At 39.4% G+C, this 22717-nt stretch overlaps 1 protein-coding gene across 2 annotated transcripts; it reads right to left on the bottom strand.

Annotated features, from left to right (window-relative positions):
• Positions 1–10161: 10161 nt before the first annotated feature.
• On the bottom strand, positions 10162–15747 carry LOC109196214 (PAN2-PAN3 deadenylation complex catalytic subunit PAN2). Of its 2 annotated transcripts, XM_019349782.2 has the most exons (6): positions 15622–15747; positions 11605–11750; positions 11327–11506; positions 11125–11218; positions 10646–10761; positions 10162–10535 (listed from the first exon to the last, which is right to left on the bottom strand). In XM_019349782.2, the coding sequence occupies exons 2-6, from the start codon at positions 11692–11694 to the stop codon at positions 10506–10508; spliced, it is 510 nt and encodes a 169-aa protein (XP_019205327.1). In that variant the 5' UTR covers positions 11695–11750; positions 15622–15747; the 3' UTR covers positions 10162–10505. The 2 variants fall into 2 exon arrangements, with proteins under 2 accessions (XP_019205327.1, XP_025757392.1); XM_025901607.1 differs by having other exon boundaries at positions 10162–10761.
• Between the last annotated feature and the right edge of the window lie 6970 nt (positions 15748–22717).

The raw sequence follows: 22717 nt of genomic DNA, 5'->3' as shown, positions 1-22717 counted from the left end.
TAAAATGCACTTCAGCTAAATACTTCTAATTTATTTTCCCAAACCACGCGGAGCCGCAGTATAAGGACTAAAGAGCCGCGGGTTGCCGACCCCTGGCTCAGACACATGAAAAATTAGAGGGAACATTGGTCAGCGGTGAATTCAACATTTCATTAACAATTAAAATAAAAATTGACTGGATTAATCTCAGAGTTCAACACTGATTAAATAAAATGAAAGTTTTAAACTTTACAGGCTTTATTTTCTCACCCTCTCAATGACAAATACAACCTTTTGTTTAGCCCTAGCTGAAACCACATAATCCAGATTTGATGCCCTCATTGGTTAAGTCAGTTCAATTGAAGCTGATAGTTGACTGTTGATTAAAGATAGTCTCAGCTATTGTCTGTTATCTGTTTCAGTGGTATTTATTAATCTTGGAATGGTGATTGTTTGGTTTTAATTAACAGCTATTGTCTGTTATCTGTTTCAGTGGTATTTATTAATCTTGGAATGGCGATTGTTTGGTTTTAATTAACAATGGACCATTAGCACTTGCCCAAACTGTGTTTATGTGAATAAAATAAATGACAACCAACAGCCAAAAACACAAAAATCAGCACTTTTATTGATTTCATCATGTTCTTGTTTCCATCAGTGGTTTATTCAAAAAGAAAAGAAACTTAAGTCATTTTCCTCAACTTTTACCTTCTGGGTCACCTTCCTGTTTCATGTTTGACCCACTCACCTGTGTCACAGCAATAGAAAATGAAAATTTAAGCTTTTTAACTTTTTAGCAAAAAGTTTCAGTTTTCACTCATCAGGCGAGGAAATAAATCTTCTGTAGCCTTAATTCAGGTTTTAACATGTTTAGTGTTTGAGAAGAGATATTTTACTGTTATTTTATCATTACATTAGAATCATATAATAAGCATTGCATTAAAGCATTTATTGAAGCTATTGACATTACATTAACGTTTGTATTACAGTGATTATTATAACCTCATGTTAATCTTCTATTTACAGGTGTTGGTATAATCATATAATCTTTCATTACAGGTGTAACCATGATCATCTTTATACATATTGCCGCTTGGTGCTTATTATGGAGTTGTGCTCACGTCAGTAAGGGTTAAAAGCTACAGTCAGCGGGATGTCTGGCTGATCTATTGAGGGAAGTGACGTAGAGCGTAGAAGGCCGCACATGCTTACAAAACACATATATCATGTTATTCATCATTATCCTTTATTCATTTATATTCTTTTTATTAAGCTTTGAGTAGTGGCATTTGATTAGAACATTTATTCAACAGACTACATGTATGTTTTCGGTTAGGTTATTGCACACATGAAGAGTTGGCCTCTGTCCTTATAGACAGAGTGAATGCTGAGGTCGAGCCACACACGCACACACACAAGCAGTAGTTAAACTCATGTAGAGGGGAGAGTTCAAACATTTAAATAATAGTTTGCAAGGCCTTGTAGCTGTTTGATTATGCTTGCAGGAGAGACTGTTTGTCCCAGGGGATAAGCAGAGTTAGAAGATTACTGGGAAGGATCTGGCCTCGGGAAGAAGAAGATGTTCTTTTAATGTGTTAAAAGTTGTCAACATTGATTGTATTGTACCTACTTTACGCATGAGGGGGCGTTCTAATACCCGGATGTTCATAAAAACTATTGTTGTGTGGTTTTCGGAGAGAGATCTGGTGCTGTCTGCGTACAGTGTCCCATCTCCCACACGTGTGCATTAAAATCATTGTTTGAGTCAGCGATTGCTTCCTTGGACACCAAGATAACTCAAATGAAAGCAGACATTTGTGATACCCTATGCGGGGAAATCGCAACGCTGAGGGCTGAAAATGATGAGGCCATCTCAGCTTTGAAAACCGTAATGGAAAACCATAATGTCCAGCTGAAAGATCTATCAGAATCAGCGACAGTTACTTCAAACTCCGTGGTGAAATTAGAAGAAAAAGTCAAACAACTTTCTAACAAAGTGGAACAATTGTCTGAAAAATGCATTGATCTGGAAGGGCGTTCAAAGAGGAACAATATAAGGATAGCCGGGGTACCTGAAGGTAGAGAAAATGGACAACGTGTTAGAGATTTTGTGGCAAAGCTGTTACGAGATCTATTGGACCTGGATGAAACCCCGCTGGTGGACCGAGCACACAGAGCCCTGCGAGCGACCCCAGAAGAAGAAGCCCCGCCACGACACTTGATCGTGAGGATACATTATTGCCACACCATGGAAGAAATACTACGAAAAGTTTCTACCAGGAAGAATCTGAAGCTTGGAGATATTCGCGTTCAGATTTTCCGCGATCTACCTCAGGCAGTGGTAAAACGACGTGCAGCGTTTACTCCAGCAAGAAACCTGCTTCGAGAACAACCCGGAGTCAAATATGGACTTCTATACCCTGCTAAACTTAGGGTGACATACAACGGTACGGAACTGGTTTTTACGGATCCTAACGAAGCACACCGCTATGCACAAGAAAAATTTGGATCTTAATAAGGACGGCATAAGGTAGATAAATCAGAGCTCAGCCTCTGGCCCAGTGACACGTATTTACTTTGATGTAAGAGACTATAATTTGTTATGGAGCTTTGTTGGATAGAGGAAGTTTTGAGATAGACTATTTTGGTAAGCTCAGTTTTTGTTATAGCATCCCTTTAGATCTTTTGTTTTCGTTTTTATTTTTATTTGGGAATGCATGGAAGGGGATGCATCGCTTACGTATTTGTCTTATTTTGTTATGGTTATACATGGGTAGGGCGGTGGGGGGTGAGGGTTGGGGCCCATATCTTGACTGCATAAGTATGGAAAGTACGAGAATTAAGCCGCCTTAAGTTATCCAAATGCAAGACAATGGAAATGTAAAGAATGTGGACTTAACTTTTTGTACATGGAATGTGAAAGGTGTAAATGAGCCTGTTAAGAGAGGCAAAGTGTTATCACACTTGAAATCTCTGAAAGCGGATATTATTTTTTTACAAGAAACTCATCTGAAAAATGCGGCTCACAATAAACTTAGGTGTAGATGGATTAAACAGGTGTATTATTCAACATTTTCCGCTAAAACTAGAGGGGTAGCTATATTAATCAAGAAAGATACCCCGTTCAAGCATACCTCCACCATAGCTGACAAGAATGGTAGATATGTATTAGTGACCGGGGAGCTGCACGCTACTCCGATTACCCTACTGAACATTTATGGGCCTAACCATGATGATCCAGAATTCTACAGAAAGGTTTTCAGTTTAATTCCGGATATACCTAATGGTAATTTAATAATTGGAGGTGATTTCAACTTAGTGTTAGATCCATACTTAGATAAATCCCTGTCCAAAAAAACTACATCGTGTAAAGGTAGCAACTTTATTAAAACATACATGAGCAATATGAACATCTGTGATGTGTGGAGAACTTTAAATCCATCAGGTAGAGAGTACTCCTTCCATTCTCCTGCACATAACAGTTATTCAAGGATTGACTATTTTTTGGTGGATGGAAAAATGCTTTCCCTAGTTCGTAATGTAACCTACCACAATATTATTATTTCCGATCATTGTCCTGTCACCTGCTCCTTCGCACTTAGTAATCTCACTAAAGCATACAGGAATTGGAGATTTGACCCACAATTACTGAACGACTTAAAATTTAAACAGTATATAAGTTCTCAGACGTCTTTATTCTTCGATATAAACGATAATGCCGAGACCTCACCGGACATATTATGGGAAACGTTTAAAGCTTATATTAGGGGTTCCATAATATCATATCAAGCTTCACGGAATAAAAATAATAAACTAGAACAATTAAAATTAGAAAAAATAATCCATGACTTGGACGCTAACAATGCAAAGGCTCCCTCTTTAGATAAGTATAACACTATTTGCGCATTAAAATATAAACTAAACCAGATATTAACTAGCAATATTAATAGAACTTTCATTTTTGTAAGACGGAAGTATTTTGAATTTGGGGATAAACCACACAAGTTGTTAGCTAGACAACTAAAGAAGTTAGAAAATGACAGAACGATTCATAAAATTAGATCACGTAATGGAAACCTGGTCACATCACATAAAGATATTAATGATAATTTTAGACAGTTTTATGAATCTCTCTATACTTCTCATCCCACTGCAAGGCCTAATGATATGCAGGATTTTTTAGATTAAGTGTGATCTTCCTGTGTTAGATCAGGCGAATCGCAATATTTTGAATGCCAAGATTACAACTGAAGAAATCACTAAATCTATTGGTTTATTAAAAAATAACAAGAGTCCAGGCCCAGATGGGTTAGGGAATGAGTTCTACAAACACTTCAAGATTAAACTTGGTCCATATCTATCTAAATTGTACAACCATGCATATAAAATGGGCACCCTACCACCAACATTGAATGAAGCAATTATTACAGTACTCCCAAAAAAAGGTAAAGTCTTGGAGGAAGTGGGATCATACAGACCTATTTCTTTACTAAACTCAGATCAAAAAATCCTGGCTAAAATACTAGCGAGTAGACTTAATACAGTAATAGATAAACTGGTACACCCAGATCAAACAGGTTTCATACCAAATAGGAGTTCTTTTAATAATCTCAGACGTTTATTTAATATAATCTATTCCCCCAAGGTGCAACAGGACCTACTTGTACTTAGCTTAGATGCCGAAAAGGCATTTGACCATGTGGAGTGGTCCTATCTCTTTGCAGTTTTAGAGAAATTTCAACTGGGACAAGATTTCATTTCTTGGATAAAACTACTCTACAAGAACCCCACAGCCAGAATTCTTACAAATCAAACATTATCAACCCAGTTTAAGCTCAGCAGAGGGACAAGACAGGGATGTGTTCTTAGTCCATTATTATTTGCTCTGGCTCTTGAACCCCTGGCACAGACAATTCGAACTCATACTGATATACATGGTTATGACACAGCATACACTTCTAATACTATATCGCTTTATGCTGACGACATTTTACTATACATAACAAAACCCCTAACTTCCCTTCCAGCAATCCTCTCCGTTATTGACAAATTTAGTACCTTTGCTGGCTACAAGATCAACTGGGGAAAAAGTGAAATATTGCCCATCAAATTAGAAAACAAAGAATGGCTTACATCCCTCCCATTTAAAATAACTTATGAAAAAATTACATATTTGGGCATCACAATAACAAAAAGATACAGTTCCCTAATGAAAGAAAATTTTCTCCCTCTACTGGAGAAACTTAAAAATAACATCCAGTATTGGAGGACACTCCCTATCTCATTGATAGGGAGAGTGAACTCAATAAGAATGGTATTTCTCCCGCAGTATTTGTATTTGGTCCAAAATATTCCAATTTTCTTGCCCAAATCTTTTTTCAAAAAGTTGGACGCCATCATTATGCCGTTTATATGGAACTATAAAACACATAGAATAAAAAAAGACCACCTATGTAAACACGGATCCCTTGGAGGACTTACACTACCCAATTTCATGCATTACTACTGGGCGTCAAATTTAAGAATAATTTCCCTTCTACTGGAAGATACAGCGCTACTCCCTCATGGCCTGCAAATGGAGCGGGAGGATTGCCTTCCTTATTGTGTTGGTGGAATATTACTCTCTCCTACTCCTTTGACAAATGCACATTATAATTCGAACCCAGTGATTCATATCACCTTACAAATCTGGAGACAAATAATTAAGCACTTTAAACTGAAAACACTATCAATGTGTACACCTGTTACAGCTAACCCCTCTTTCCTTCCATCATGTGCAGACGGAGCTTTCAACGTGTGGCAGGAATTGGGAATTTGTAAACTAAAAGACTTATACTTAAACGACACCTTCATGTCATTTCAACAATTAAAAGATAGATTTGGATTACCGCATAGCCACTTTTTTAGATATCTTCAATTACGAAACTATATCCATACATATCTGCCGCAGTTTGAAAACATGCCGTCTGACTTTCTGGATAGATGCCTTAGTGATAGAAGGGGGTCTGAACAGAGAATTTCATTACTCTATAACTCAATACAGGAGATGAGTATACCCTCAACTTTCTCAATTAAAGAGGAGTGGGAAAAGGAATTTGGGATCCCCCTATCAGAAGATTTTTGGCAGGAGGTCTTACGCAACATAAACACGCCTTTTATTAATTCCCGTCACTGTTTAATTCAGTACAAAATTATACACAGATTACACTACTCAAGGGAAAGACTTCACAAAATGTACCCAGACTGCTCCCCCCTCTGTGAAAAATGCATGATATATTATGGAAATCTGTTACATTGTTTTGCACTTTGTCCAAGGCTTCAGGGTTTTTGGTATGACATTTTTACCTACTTGTCTAATATTTTTAAGAGTAAGATTGAGCCAAATCCGATAGTAATTATCTTTGGGATCTCCAAAGAAACACAAAATTTACAACACTCTCAAAAAAGGTTTATGTCATATGCATTGATTATTGCAAAGAAACTGATCCTGCAGCTTTGGAAAGGCAACGAGATTCCTGTATTAAAGATGTGGCTTACAGAACTTACAAATACTCTTCATCTTGAAAAAATAAGATATATTATGAATGACAATGTAAAAGATTTTGAATTAATCTGGCACCCTTTACTTTCATACCTTGGGAAAATATAAACTTTTCTTTTCTGGCAGTCGGGGGGATCGGGACCCATAATGGGCGGTTGTGGGTGTTGTTTTTTTTGTTTTGTTTTGTTTTTTTGTTTGTTTTGTTTTGTTTTGTTTTTTGTTGTTGTTGTTGTTGTTTAATTACCCGTTTTGTTAGTTTAGAGAAAAAAGGGGCATAAGTTTTGTTAATTTGTAACAACCATGATATTTGCTCCTAATAAAAGATATTTGAAACGAATAAAATCATTGTTTGACTTGACCCAGCCGGACCAGTGTTGTTATTTTGGTTTTCCTCCTGTATCCATCCCCAATATTTTGAACTCGTGACAAACAAAGAAAAGATTCTCAGACATGAATCAGGGAGAAAATAAAAGAACAAGTCCTCTATAGGGCAGGATTGTCAGAGACCAGGAGGGGCTCATTTAATCCTTTTGATTCACACCTTGATTACCAGCTTGAAACCTGTGACCCTAAAAACAAAGACAAGCTCAACGACTCTCAGGACCACACCAACCCTAAAATTAAACAACAGTTTGTCCCATTTTTTGGAAAACATCTTTTGCTCCTGGAGTAAAATAAAACAAATACTATAAAGATTTGTTTCATGTGGTTTGAGCGACTTCCTGTATCTGTCCTTGTGGCAGCAGAGTTAGAGAAACTGTGCAGCAGATTAGTTTGAATTTCAAACACATTTTTTTCCAAATCTTGAAAAAGCCTGAATATTTAAATACTGTTTAACTCTTTTTTGATCTTTTCTTTCACAGTCTGACTTAGACTGCAGCTGCCATCTTGTTTTTAAAAAAATGGCTGCCATCAGGGAAAGGTAACATACATATATTTAGCTTGTTTGCACAACCAAAAAGCAAAAACTCAGAAGAACTTTAAGACCTATAAATAATGCATCTGTAGGACCTCTGAAAGGTAAAATCCTCTAGTTTCTCAAAAATGTTTTTCTTGCTGCTTTAACACAGCCTCACCTGTGATCTGATAAATGTTAAGATTCAGTTCAACCTTTGTCCCATTTATCCACATTATGTTTCATAGATATGCATAATAAAACAAATTGTTTATATTAAACAGACAAATGTTATACATAGTACATACAATTTGCAAATTGACAGAAATCCATGAGAATTAATTGTCAAGGTTACCATTAAAGTCAAGCATCCATCCTTGCTCATATTTTTGTTATTGTAATTTTATGTTTAGCTGTGACTAACGGAACACATTTGTGTCCTGCTTAGAATGAAAGTGTCCATTTGGGCCACATTAGGAACACATTTCTCATTTTAATCAGCTTTTCAATCAGGTCCTAATTAGGTATTCTTTAATTGTTAACAGGGAAATATGAGGGTTGGGATCAAAATGTTGTGCTCCCTCTCTGTCTCTCCGTTTCCGCTCTTCAGGAATAATACTGATGTTTTATGGAACCGCAAAACTGAGATGAACTTTTCTTTTTTAATATCCTCACACAGATCGACCCAGAATTGAAATCTCTCGACCATTTCAGCGGAGCGATTTTCGTCTACTTCATTTTTTTTCTTCTCTCATCAAAACATAACCACGATATTCAAATATCAAAATGCAGCTGTTAGTGTGACCTTGTCAGTGTCAGACTTTAATAAGACAAAGCTCCACACAGCCTGCGGAAAATAACGAGCAATTCGCACAGTTACTTTGCTACACTACTCTCGTGCTCTGTGGGGCCTGTAGATGTCTCGGGCCTGGATCTCCTTCATTCCGGCTTCATGTCCTGGGGGGGCATGGCTCCCCACACCTACTATTAGACAGTTACATGGAGAACCCTTGTGAATATATGGATCTACACGCACACAGGTGTGTGTTGTCGGACTTGTGTGCTGCTCAGTAACATTCAATATTTATTATTTACTGTTACTTATGGTTATGTTGGTTGTTGCTGTGGTTACTCTTCTGTGCTGTTCTCTTTTGTCTCTCCCCCCCCCCCAACAGGTGATCAACTTGATTTTTAGTGTCTTTTCTCTCTGTCTCTCTTCCATCTATTTTTCTTCCCCCCTCCTTTTGTTGAGCCTTATCCCAACTTCTCTTTTCTTTATCTTGCTCTTCCCTATCTGTCCTGTCTGTTTCGATTCTAGTAACTTAATAATAAATTAATTAATTAATTAATTAATTAATTAATAAAGTTTTTGGTGTCTTTGGCGTCAGTCCCAACAATTCCTAAGAGACGATCTTTATCTTAACCGTCACACTGTTTTCAGAGAGAATCTTTTATAAAACTTCTTACACTCTTTTATTTTGCTCCTTCGGATGTGCTTATGTGTAAGCTGCTGCTTTGCGTTGCGTTTGGCTGGGAATTGTTGAAATTAAATGTTTACATCTTTGTATATTAATCACACGAATTAGCGCACTGTAAGCACATCACCCAAAGAAATTTCCACTCACATGGAAGCATTTTCGGAAATTCATCATAAAACCAACACTGCACCTCTTCGGGTAACCACGACAGCAGCTTTGTGAGCCAAAAGAGGTTTTTGCGTTGCGCGGACTGATACTAAATCTGGACCTGGGTATCAGCTTCACACCCGCCATTCATAGTGTTATAAGTCTAGTTCACGATCTTCTCAAGAGTCCTGAGTGTTTGGTGACTTCTGAGTGACTTTTAAGTTTAAACAATACTCTGGCACGGAAAGAGTTACGGCCTTCTTTGGACTTTTATACCCCTGAAAAAATGCTTCCTCTCTCTCACAGAATTTGTTGATTTTGGAGCCTTGAATTGGTTCAAAGGCCTTGACTCTCTTACTCGCCACATATTGACAAAAAAAAATCGAATAATTTATTTTAGTATTATTTTCGATATTACAATATTTCCGAGACTGTAATAGCTCGTTTTTAAGCCTCCCAGTTATCAGTATTGTGATTACACTATTGCTTTAATATTATTGAGACTACAGAGCACATTCATCCCTGACCTCCTCATATCCAGCTGAACAGGATTACTATATTCTGTGTAGATTTACACAGTCTTTCGTGGAACATTGCAATCCACTGTGTTGTGTAGAATTTTAACATATCTCCTGGATCATTACTAACTGTATGTTTGGTTTTACTTGTAGAGTTGTTGGTAAGACCAGACAAGGAGCTCGAACAATTTCATTTTATGGTTCCCAAAACAAAACAAGCCGAAAAACAATGAGAATAATGTCATAAACCTTTAAAAACAACTGTGTGGAAAAGATAATTGTGTGCAGATCATCCAGCAGAGGGCACCATTATATCAAATATCTTTCAAAGTGACTTAAAGATGTATTAAATGAAGCACCTCTGTTAAAGTATAGTTACTACTTTTCATAGGTGCTGGCTGTAAATGCTGGACTTCAAGCACAGTCCTTACCAGTTAGGGCATTTGAAAGATCTCGAGGTGAAATATTGAGGACACGTTTTTCAAACATGTTAAATGTGTCATTAATAGAAGAGAAATAACAGCTTTTGAAAAATTCTACATCGATTTGAATTCTGAGAAAACTACAGAAAGCCAGCTGGAAAATGAACAGTGCAACAGATTTCACAGAAGCTGGTGAAAAAAACAAACTAAATTCATTGTGGTTGGAATCTGTTTTAATCAAGATTTTCATGGATTCATACACATTCTCCACTTCCTGGTATCAAACAACAAACATTTTACAGTGCTCAGGATGACTTCATTTACATGCAACAATTTTGTCTTTTTCTTTAAAAAAAAAAAAAAATTCATATTTTGAATGATCACTTTCCCCCCCTGTAAGCCTCTCTGATATAAAAAGCTTACATTTAGATATGATAAAAACAACTGAGTCACTGACTCAAAGCAAATAACTATAAAATATGATACAGAATAAGCAGCCCGAGCATCTTCAGGTCATGGTGTTGCTCACAGTCCCAGAGGGAAGCACAGCAGCACCTGTGGATGGAAGGAGAGTGCATTCAGTCCACTCAGACGGACTATCTCGCATCCAAATCCGGGACTTTCCAGTTCAGCTGGAAGCCTTTGTCATAGACTTCGTAGAGCACCTTCGTCACGTAATGATTCCCTCCTTCCTGATACAGCTCCAGGTACTTCCTGTAAAGCTTCAGGGCCGTGCATGAGTCCTCCGTGCTGTCGTGGGTTTCTCCCTGGATGTTGAGGCCTGTGGACATGAAAAAAGGTCAGGAATGATTAAAATGAAAGTGTTCAGCTTCAGATTACAGTGTGGATATGAGGAATTAACACATACGCTTTAGTGCATGAACTCAAAAAAGCCTCTAAATATTTTAGTGTTTAGATTTAATTCCAAGATGGGTTTGATGACAACTAAAACATCATGAACTCTACTGACTTAATACTGAATACTTAACTTAATACTGACGGTAATATGAGCGGATTATCCCGTTTACATAATTACCTTCTAATCCCTCTCACAGTAATAATGTGATTTAATTCGATTACAGACTCATATTTGGATTATTTGGATTTGATTTTTGTTTTTGGTTTTTTATTTCTACTAACTTACCAAGAAAATACCAAGCAAGGAATTTCAGAGAAATCATCCTCTTGTAGGGCAATCGGAAGAGGTGGACAGTGTCGATAACTTGATCTTTGGGAACCTTAAGAAACAGAAAATAAAAAACATTAAAATTACAGCACATCTAAAAAAATCACATCATTAAACTTTTTGAACTAATTTGAAATTTAAAACTGATGAAATAACGTACCACTAAATTAATGACACGAAAGTCTTTCTGCAGGCCGTGGCCGACGAAGCGAACTCCTGAGTCGATGAGGAAGCGTAGCTTCAGGTAGGTCGACTTCAGCGTGGTCACGTGCTTAGAGGATACTGTGGCATCCAGGTCTCCAGGTTCGATTCCAGAGTATTTTGTCAAATAGTCGACCACCTGGAAGAACAAATTGACAAGTTAGCAGGTGGATCCTTTAAACATTATATATTCATTCTTTTAGGTCATCGTGGTCTTTTCTCTCTGCAGCTTCTCACCTGCTCCTGAGTGGAGATGTATTCATCGATGAAGGGGACCCCCTCGTTGGGTCCCTGACCCCTCACACAGGTGATCCTGGCCCCAGACATCTGACTGGGTGTAATGGTCGTCGTAATGCTCCCTCCGCCTCTTCAGCAGCACTTAACTAGTAACAGATAAAATGCAAGATAAAGATAAGATAAACAAAAACCTTAAAACCAACCTATAGTTCAATATTTAAAAAGCGTAATAATGTTTTAAAAAATATTGGAGCAATACGGCGATTCCGTTTGCTCCAGATTTTAAAGTTTTATCTAGATTGTATGTTGTTTTTCCATTGTTTTGATTTGTTGTTTTGATTTTTGTTACACCACTGGTGGGAGGCCCTTTTTCTAGCTGCAGATCAGGTCCTGCAGTTGGGTTATCAACCAGCGCTGCATATTAGTTTTGTTGTAATATATTAAAATTTTGTTTGTTTCTTTTATTCAGATGCGGAGTGCTGACGTGGAGGAGACAAGGGTGCCTTGGTGGTGGGATCCTTTGAGTGTTACACACCTGTCTTCTTTTAGTTTATTAGTGTGAGAGTGTGCTGCACTTGTGGATTGGTGTGTTTTCCTTTCCTTTTTTTGAGTTTGTGCGTGGCATCCCTGCCCCTCCACTGGTAAGCCTCGGCTCTGAATACTTTTTTAAGCCTATTTGTAAATTGATATTTATGATTGTGCTTTTATATGTTGTTTTAAATAATTATTAATAAATTGTCGAACTGTTTTTATCATTGAACCTCGTCTCTGTACTGAGTATAGCGAACCTAAGTGCCTTCTTGGTGATTAGTGTTACTTCCAGTATTCTCTGGGTGAAATTCCCAGGGTGGCGTTGTCTTTTAAACTGTGTGTATTTACTTTATTCCCACCTCATGCTGCCACACAGGCTCATGGATGCGGAACTTAAACTCAAAAACCATAGCTTTATTGCTGGCAAAAGACTAAAACAAAATCTAAACTGGGAAAGCTAGAAAACTGCATGAAAACAACACAGGCCAGAATGAGGGACAACACACACAGACACTAAGTACAGATGGGGAACAGGGCAGTGAGCACACACCCGGGAAACACGGCTAACACTAATTACAAAGACAAGATTTGGAGGAAGGTTAACAGAATACGTTGACCTTCAAAGTAAATCAGGAAGCAGACTGGGCACAGACTTAAACCTAAGAACTAGACACAGTGGCACCAGACAAAAACCTCAAAACTAGAATACAAAAACAGAACTCAGAACACTAGAAGTCATTTACAAAGACGAAATCATAGAATAATAACAATAATACACAAAACACTGGGTCACCGACCCAGGACCATGACAGTAAATCATCTTTATTCTTATTCAAATAGATAAATCAAAGTACAACTCTGATTAAAAGGTCAAAAGAGAAATTACTCTGAGTAATGAGTCTTTTCTAATATCTATGTTTTGTGTGTAGAAATTATATACCTTTGACCTTGGCAGAATAGTGTGGCTGTAGGAATGTGAAAAGATAAGAAATGTGCAGCCAACCCATCGTTATACATAATTTTAACCAAGATGACAAATAAGGCCTGACCTTGGTTCTGTGCGTATGTGTGAGGAAGATGAGCAGCCAATAATCTAAAGAAAGACACTGAAAAGAAGAAAAAGCAGTGAAATTATTTTAAAGTTTAAAACTTTGCTTTAAATCATGTATGTGGTAAAGATGATGATAAGTGGTGGCTGGACTGTGGTGGTGATTAGAGGTTAACAACATGATGTTAAGTGGGTGAGGCCAGATGTCGTCTTCAAAGATGTACATACATAAAGGTAGAAACCTGAATATTAATACATTTTAGTGTAAATAGCTCTTACAGGCCACCCCAAACCTTTAAAAGTTACAGAAACACTACATTTTTCACAGTTTTAAAGTTCACTGATATAGAGGGGAACCGTCGTTAACAGTGGCTAATGGAGACAGCAGGAGTAATGGGCAAGTCCCCTCACCTGTCATGGTCCATCTACGCTTTGTATTTCCTACCATAGGATCAGAGATTTGAATTTTTTTGATAGAGCAAATCATTCAAAACCTGGACCAAAGAATACATGAGCATTCTGGCAGTCTATCAATTGTATCATAATAACAATATATAACTGCACCACAACATTTCTATTTAGATTTAGCTATTCATTTTGCACAAGATAGTCTTTAACTTTCACCTAAGGCCACAAGAGAGTGAATATATCATATTTGTTTTCATCATCTAAACATTTAGAGGAGTATAGACATGTTGGATATACAGTATTTGTGGATTAATATTTACAAGTAATAGTTACTATTAACACATTATCCTTCCTGTGATGGTCACCTCTTTCATTGAATTTTGAGTTTTTTAATCAACCTTGTGACCGCCATAGAAAATGAGTGGGAATCCACTCACTCACTCACTCATTCACTGAATGACCCAATGAATGACCAAATGAAAGACCCACTGAATGACCCACTGAATGGAATTTGATGGTGAACAATGTTTTTTGTGCTAATTTCAGAGAAGTTAAAACAGACTGGTCAATTCTGACCGGGAACACTAAAGTAAGGGGCGGGGGTGAACACGACGGGACTGTTATTAATATATAAATTTATATGGAGGGCCAGGAGTAACAAAATGAATGAATTAAATATACTATTAAATAATTAAATAAATGTTAAGATGTTTGTAAAAGTGCGCCGATGTCTTTGGAGATGTCGCTAGCTTTGCTAACAGTCAGCTGAAAGTGGTCTCTTTCTGTCAGTGTGTCATCATACGGTTTAATAAGATTAAAGACCTCAGCAAAAAAAACGTCTCTGTCCTCTCCAGCTCTTACAAATACATACATGTATCAATATTATCTTCAGCCAATAATGAAATTATTTTAATTAAAACTCCCCCTTTCGGTAACATAAATAACGAGCCAACATTTTCCTCATGACACCAGCAATCAGCTCGATGGACCCTCAGTTTATCTGCATACATCCTGCTCACCTGTCAGCTGTTTAACACCAGGAAACACACCCACGTTACCTGGTGATAGTCACTTAAAAAACTGCAGAGTACTTTATAGGCGAACCCACTTTATCAGCAGCTGATATCCAATCACCGGCACACAGCTTTAAAACCTTCAGTGAGTTTTAGCTCTCAGTGGAGGTTAAACACTAGACTTAATTCACACAGATTCTGTCTGTCGGGTCACATTTAATTCGGCTGAGCCAGTGCTGAGACTCAGGGCTCAGGATGTGCAATGGCCAACTCTCACTCTCTGTCTACGACTCGAGAGGAAGCTGTTAATCCACATGCAGGTGCTATGACGAAGCCCCAGGTCTTGTAGCTTGACCACCTGTTAGGGTACCTGGGTTGTTGACCCAGTGTTTTCAGTTTGGTACTTTTATTTATGTTCTCATCTTGGTTTATGAATGTAAGGGTTTTTGTTTCTGTTTTGCATTTCTATTTTTCCAGTTCTTATCGTTTTGGGATTTTGTAGTTCTTAGGTTTTGGTTTCCATTACTCCCTCTGTTCTGCTTGTAGTCTGTGTCTCTGTGCCTGCCCTGGTCCAACGTCCCTGTGTTCCCCCTGTTGCAGTGTCTGTGTGTTTCCTGTTTTACTTTGAAGGGCCTTGTCTTATGTGAATGTGCCTGGTTTTGCTTCCCTTGTCTCGTTAGCCCTGATTTGTCCCAGCTGTGTTTCCCTCCTGTCTCCCATTCCCTGATTGCTCCCTCTGTGTATTTAAGTCCTGTGTTTTCTTTTGTCTGTGTTGTGATCTCCCTCTTACCTTGCTGTTTGTTCTGCCTGTCAACCTATTTTTGCTTCGTGATGGTGGGGCTTCTTGAACAAGGGGACTATGGTGGAGGACTTGAGGCAGGTTGGGACAGGTGACTGTGTAAGGGATTTCTTGAAGATCACACTCAGCTGTTCTGCACAATCCCTGTATACTTGACCTAGCACGCCATTAGAACCAGCCGCCTTCCTCAGACTAACGGCCTGCACAGTGCGACTTACCTCGTGTTCCTCCAGGGTGAAGGTGGTGCTGCTGTGGGCCGTGTGTTGTTGCTGTGACTCCAGTGCCTCCAGTACCGTGACCTAAAAGTGGGCGAAGTAGATGTTCAGCTCCTCTGCCAGTACCAGGCCACCTTCAGCAGCTCTGAGGACGCCCTGCCACACCTGCCAGCTGCTGTTACACTCCAAACTGTCCTCAATCCTCCTCCTATAGTTCCCTTTGGCCTCCGTGATGCCTCTCTTCAGGTTGGCTTGGGCCATGGTGTAGTGGTCCCTGTTTCCAGACCTGAAAGCAATGTTCCTCTCCTTCAGCAGCTGCCAGACCTCCCGGGTGATCCAGGGTTTTTGGTTGGGATAAGCCTGGACGTGTTTGTCCACTGTGACGGTGTCTATCCAGTGGGCAGCCACCAGTCCGGGCGCTGGATTGATGGCTGCCCACTGCTTCACTGAGTGAATGGTTTAAATGCTGAGGACTAATTTCCTAGGGACTAATTTTCTACTGTATTAATAAAGTAATCATCATTATTATTATTTTTATGAAACTGAGAACACTGCCTGTGAACATTTCCAGGTCCTAATGTTCAAAGACAGTTGGTCCTGTTAAAACAGTCCTGCAGCTACTGAGAGGTGCCCTCTGGCCATATGGTAACAGTCTTTGTGCTGGTGGGAGCAGTTTTCTTGAGGGAGGCATATGCAGGAATTAGAAACGGGGACAAGTGGTCAGACTGGCCCAAGTGTGGTAAAGATCTGGCCCTGTAGCCAATAAACTTTGTCCAGAATATTGCCACCTCTAGAGGCACAGTTAACGTGCTAGTGGAATTTAGGGATTGCTGTTTTTAAATCTGCATGATTAAAATTCCCTGCTATGATATGTACAGCATCAGGCTATATGCTCTTTTTCTTATTCCTGTTTGTATGCAAAAGTGCGATCGCCAAGTTAGCATTAGCATCTGGTGGAACGTGGCTGTTATTATGACAACGGTGAACTCCCTTGGAATGTAGATGGGCCTGCATTTGACAGTCAGATATTCTGTCAAGTGAACAGTGACGATCTGTGATCACTGTGTTTTGTACACCAGCTGTTGTTCACATACATACAGCTACTTCATCCGGAGTCCACTGTTTGGTCATAGCGCTGAGTGGTGTAGCCTGCTAGCTCAATAGCAAAGTCCGGAATGGTTTGATGAAGCCAGGACTCGGTGATAAGAAGGTCGCATGACTCTTTGACATAGTTGTTTTGTATCTGGCATTCATGAGCAATAGAGTGGGGAGCAGTGGTTTGAGTGGCTGCCTCCGTAGCCTAGCTAGTGCACCAGCCCCACAGCCTTGCTTTTTCCTTCTCTCTCGAGGCCGCCTGCGTCTCCTTCTGGCAGGATAAGAATCCACGGAGAGCCCAGTGTCCTCGCTATTTCCACTGGTATCTTATTTAAGTGGACAAATTCGCTAGTTACATTGTCATGGCATCTTACTCCAATCTTGAGGAGTTCATGTCAGCTGTAGATGTTATTAGCTCACGGGCTGTACACAAAACAAAACACGAGATGTACAAAAATATCCAAATCCAGCACTGACTGGTGTGACACTCAGCTGCTGCAACTGCGTGCGCCACCATTTCTCTCCAAGTTAACTTTAGTTAACCAAGGCAGACAATTCTTTTGTAATGAAAACATAAACTCTCATATCACCGGAAAGTTACCACAGTGCCAGCTATTTAAATCACGGCAGCTTATAGAGTAACCATGGTAACCACAGATACTGAGCGGCTGGATCGACACAAGTTGGACTCTGGGAAGAGTCCGACTCCCTCATGTCTCTGAAACTTAAAAGCGGTCGTTCTTTAACTGTGCAGCTAATTTTCCAACAGGGTCCTGCTGAAAAACTGCAAAACACATGGAAATGTGTTGATGAAAATAGCAGGTCTGCCTCTACAGTCTTTTTGTTTCCCCAGATGGGCATCAGTAGTAAAGTCATAGACACAACTCATGTTGGCTAAAAACAATTTTACATGTATGATCTTAAAGCAGGACACAGACACTGTAATTACTGACCTCATGTCATAGACTCAGCCCATGTTTGACGTTTGTTTTCATATCTAATTTTCCCCTCAAACCTATAAACAACAGCGAGTCTGCAGCTGAGGGAATGAAACTGAAACTTTTGGAGCAGGTTTGACCATTTCGATTATTAATCAGCTAGAAGCACCATGTTTTCACTCAGTCTTTCAATTGCAGCAGTGTTTAAACAGGGGAATGATGGGACATTATGTTTTAAATGAGCAGTGTGCGGCCTGCTGTTGTCACGGCTCATCCCACTTGCCATGTGGAGAAAAATAAAGGAGGATCCAATTGCAGGCACTCGTGGAGGAGCGAAGGAGGTTTATTGTAAAATAAAACACAAGTTGAAAACGGCAAACAGAACTAAAGATAATCTGAACTGGGAAAAACTAAACAACTAAACACAAACATGAAGGAGGGTGAGCAGAGGCATATGACGGTAGACAGCGTGGAGAACACATGGATGAAGCATGGTAGATTCACAGACGGACCAGCGACTACAACATAAGAAGACATGACTTAAATACACACAGAAGAACACGGGAAGATTACACTCAGGTGGGGCACACAGCTGGAAGTAATTGAGATGACGAGACAAGGGAGGCAAAACTGAATACACTCACATGAGACACAGACTTTCACAATAAAACATGAAACAGGAAACCATTACACAAAGACGCAGGCTAGACTGAAGTAAACCTACACTAAACCTGAGACACAACCAAAGAACTAATCCTTAAAAACGAATAAGCAGAAATATGGAATTCTAATAATAATCAACATAGCACAAAAGTATCAGAAAACAATCCATAATGCTAAAAATAAACAAAAACCTAAGAACTGAAAATGCTGGGTCAAAATGACCCAGAACCGTGACAATTGTACTAAAATCACTGCGGAAACGAAGCCCGGTATTGTCATGGGAACATCCATTCATCCATCCATTTTCTTCCGCTTATCCGGGGCTGGGTCGCAGGGGCAGCAGCCCAAGCAGAGAAGCCCAGACCTCCCACTCCCCAGCCACCTCCTCCAGCTACACCAAGGTGTTCCCAGGCCAGCCGAGAGATATAATCTTTCCAGTGTGTCTTGAGTCTGCCCCGGGGCCTCCTCCCGGTGGCACATACCCGGAAAACCTCACCCAGGAGGCACTCAGGAGGTATCCTTATCAGATGCCCGAACCACCTCAACTGGCTCCTTTCGATGTGGAGGAGCAGCGGCTCTACTCTGAGGCCGAATGGCTGAACATTTCACCCTATCTCTAAGGGAGAGGACAGCCACGGTTCGGAGGAAGCCCATTTCCGCCGTTTGTATCCGCGATCTCATTCTTTAGGTCACTACCCAGAGCTCATGACCATAGGTGAGGGTAGGGACGTAGATCGACCGGTAAATTGAGAGCTTCACTTTTACAACCAGCTCTCTCTTCAGCACAACAGACTGGTACAGCATGCGCCTCGCTGCAGCCGCTGCACCAATTGGTCTGTCGATCTCCTGCTCCCTTCTCCCGTCACTCGTGAACAAGACCCCGAGACCTCCTCCACTTGGGGCAGGAACTCGTCCAGAGTGGGCACTCCACCCTTTTCTAGCTGAGGATCATGGAGGTGCTGATTCTCATTCCCACTGCTTCACACTCGGCTGCAAACCGTTCCAAGGCGAGCTGGAGGCCATCACCCGGAGAAGCCAACAGGCGGAGCCCATCACCCACCAGAAACGAGTCCGACTTATTGCCGGCTATGCGGACCAAGCTCTTGCAACGGTTGTATAAGGACTGAATGACCCGTAGCAACGGGCCAGAAACCCCATACTCCCAGAGCACCCCCCACAGGACCCCCCGAGGGACACAGTCAAATCCCTTCTCCAAGTCCACAAAACACATGTAGACTGGTTGGGCAAACTCTCATGCACCCTCAAGTATCATTGAGAGGATAAGGAGCTGATCCAGTGTTCCACGACCAGGACGAAAACCGCATTGTTCCTCCTGCATCCGAGGTTCAACTAACGGACAGACTCTCCTCTCCATTCACGTGATTCAGTTTATTTTGAAAAGTCTCAACAGGATCTTGAACTTTATTGTGAAAGGTTTATGTGGAAAATAAACAAGCAGACACGCCGTGGTTTTACCATCGTTGTTGCTAATGACAACGCATAAAAACAAGTGCCTGTCTGTCTGTCTGTAGTGTGGTTATATTAAATATAAGAGAAAGAGAGAACTTTAAGGACTTAATATAGCCACTACAGTGACCATCAAAATGATGAAAAAATATTGCCATAAACAGTTTATTTTGCGACACCACGAAAGAAACGATAGCGTAAAATGAAACGATAGACGTTTTTATATCGTCATCCGATATATATCGTTATATCGAACAGCCCTAATGCAGATAACACAGAACATGCAGGAACACCTGTTCAACCAATCATGTTCATTCCACTTTGCGACAACCTGAAGCGTTCATTTCTTTTACAACAGTGTTGTGTTTGGCTGGTATGTCTTTACTTTCTTTATTCCAGAGATTTTCACTTCTCTGGAATAGTTGGCACTAATAAGGATAATTTTCTGTAAAAGAGTATTTATATGACCAATTAATCAGACTCGCAGATGATGTTAGATTAGTTTGATGCTGCCAACATTTTTATTTAACCATGCTGGGAAACACTGGGTTAACTTAGAGAGCTGAGAACCAGCTTTGTGTGACTGTTTATCCAGTTCCCAGTGTTAGGGTCAGTGATTCCAGATAACGGAAAGATATCCTGGATATGCTGACCTCACTCTGTAGTATGCAGGGCTCTGAGACAGCAGCTCGACTGTCTGTTACCCTCAAGCTTAATATTCACAATGAAAATATTAGTCAAACATCATGAAGTCTGTATGTGTTTCTAACAAGCTTTGTATAGTTAAACCTAACAGTTACTACATGATGGAAACAACAATGTTATCTGTTTTTATAAAGATTATGCGTGAATACACAGGGCATGCTGATTATTCATTATTTATTTCCTCCCCCTTAAACATATTCTTAATGTTAGTTTAAATTTAGAATTGGCAACTGAAACAAAGTATGACACATACGAACATCAGGAAATAAAGACCCGATAGATATATTCTCAGTAAATGAAGTCGGTGTTCAACCTCCTTGAGCTTGAGCGCTATTTCAATAATTATTGAAATATTTATTTAATATAATTAATTTAAATTTAAATTAATTAATAAAATATTTATTAATTCATTGTCACTCCTGGCCCTCCATAACGATAAGCGATGACAATATTTGCAAAACTATTTGAACAATCAAACAATGTGTTTTTACATGTGTACAAAACGTATTTGCTACTCAGATTATTTCTTTCAGTCGCTATTGAGACATTATGTGTGTGATGCTTCAGGTAGGGTTCAGTGGCTGTTTTATGTTTGTTTTTACTGTAAGATTTGTGAAATTTTAATTAATATGTGTATATTTTATCAAGTCATATTTGTGTTGGCAAAATCCCTTTGGAATATTTTCCCACAAATAATCATTCTGATGGCTGACCTGAACCACCTATAAAAGAAAGCATAAATAAATGGATTTAGCATTGAATTTGCCAATGCAAGCCAGTTAAGAGTTTCAATTACAGGAACTGGTACAGAATCACTGGTAAATGGTGGGAATGTGATGCAAAGAAAACAAGGACTCCAGCAAAATATAAAAACTCCCAAAACAATAGCCAGAGTTTTGGTTGCCTTTCTCTCCATGATACTGGCAGTTTGTCCACACTTTGTTGTGTTCTGGATGCTGCTTGCTTGCTTCAAAGCAACAAAGAAAATCTTTAGGTAGATACAAAGCATTATGGTCACTGGCAGGTAAAATGATAACATGGGTCCAACAGTGCTTTCCATTAGAACGTCAATCAAACATGATTCCTCACATTTTTCATTATTAAATCCAGCAATGGTGACACTAATTCCAATTATCCCAGAAACCCCCCAGCTCATCAGGATCATGAACACAACAACACGATGGCTGATTTTAGTTTGATATGTCAGAGGCTGGCAAACAGCATGGTATCTGTCAACAGAAATACAGCAGAGGTTCAGGATGGAACATGTGCTCAGTGAAATATCAAAGGTCCCTCGCACTTTGCAAAACAAACCCTCATGATAAAGACATGAGCTGAGAGAGAATGCCATGCTGAGAGGAAATGCTATAATCCCAACGAGCAGGTCAGCCACAGCAAGAGAGAGGATGAGAGAATTAGTAGGAGTATGGAGCTGTTTGAAGTAAATCACAGAAATTATTACAAGGAGATTTCCACATATTGTTATAACAGACAATAATGCAAGGAATGCATACAAGAATACACATATAATGGAAGGGCTGTTTGTCAGCATGTATTTGGAGTCTTGTATTACATAACAGGGATGTAGATCATTTACAATGTTGGTCATGTTCATACTAACCTTTTGTTCCATAATTAAACAGTTTAAACCAACAATATGATTTTTTCTGCTGCACTAACCTGGGACTTGACTTGAGGTAGATTGTCCTTCAGTACAGGTCAACTACTGATTGCTAAGAAGAGTGAGAGTCCAGACAGAGTTAAAAGAGGTTGTCGAAGAGGGAAACAGCATTGAGATTTGGTCAATTACACAAGCTCAAAGAATAACAAACAAAACTGGGAGCATCCAGAACACCCGAAGGACACAATTAGGAGTCTCTTGTCGGAAAAGGTGACAAAAAAATATATGAATAAAAAACAATGTAACGTGTAAACAACGTACTGGAAGGATGAATCACAATTTATTCAAAAGCCATTCTCTCATGCAATTTTCTGGTAATTGTGGTGTTTTGGTACATTTTCTAAATATTAAGGCCATAGCACAGGATTCACATTATTTTCATTTTCATCACAGAACTCACCAATAGATTCAAGCTTTGTAAATGGAAACAGTGCCATCTGCATAGAAACTGTTTATCACTGGATATAGGAAGATCCAGAGCATCATGCTGGTTTTGTAATGACTCTTCTTTGCTAGGGAAGTGAACTTACCCTACTACCTTATCCACCAA

This window comes from Oreochromis niloticus, linkage group LG20, assembly GCF_001858045.2.
Source record: "Oreochromis niloticus isolate F11D_XX linkage group LG20, O_niloticus_UMD_NMBU, whole genome shotgun sequence".
Classification (NCBI taxonomy): domain Eukaryota; kingdom Metazoa; phylum Chordata; class Actinopteri; order Cichliformes; family Cichlidae; genus Oreochromis; species Oreochromis niloticus.
The sequence above is the reverse complement of the archived record's forward strand: the minus strand, read 5'-3'. Positions and strand labels throughout refer to the sequence as shown.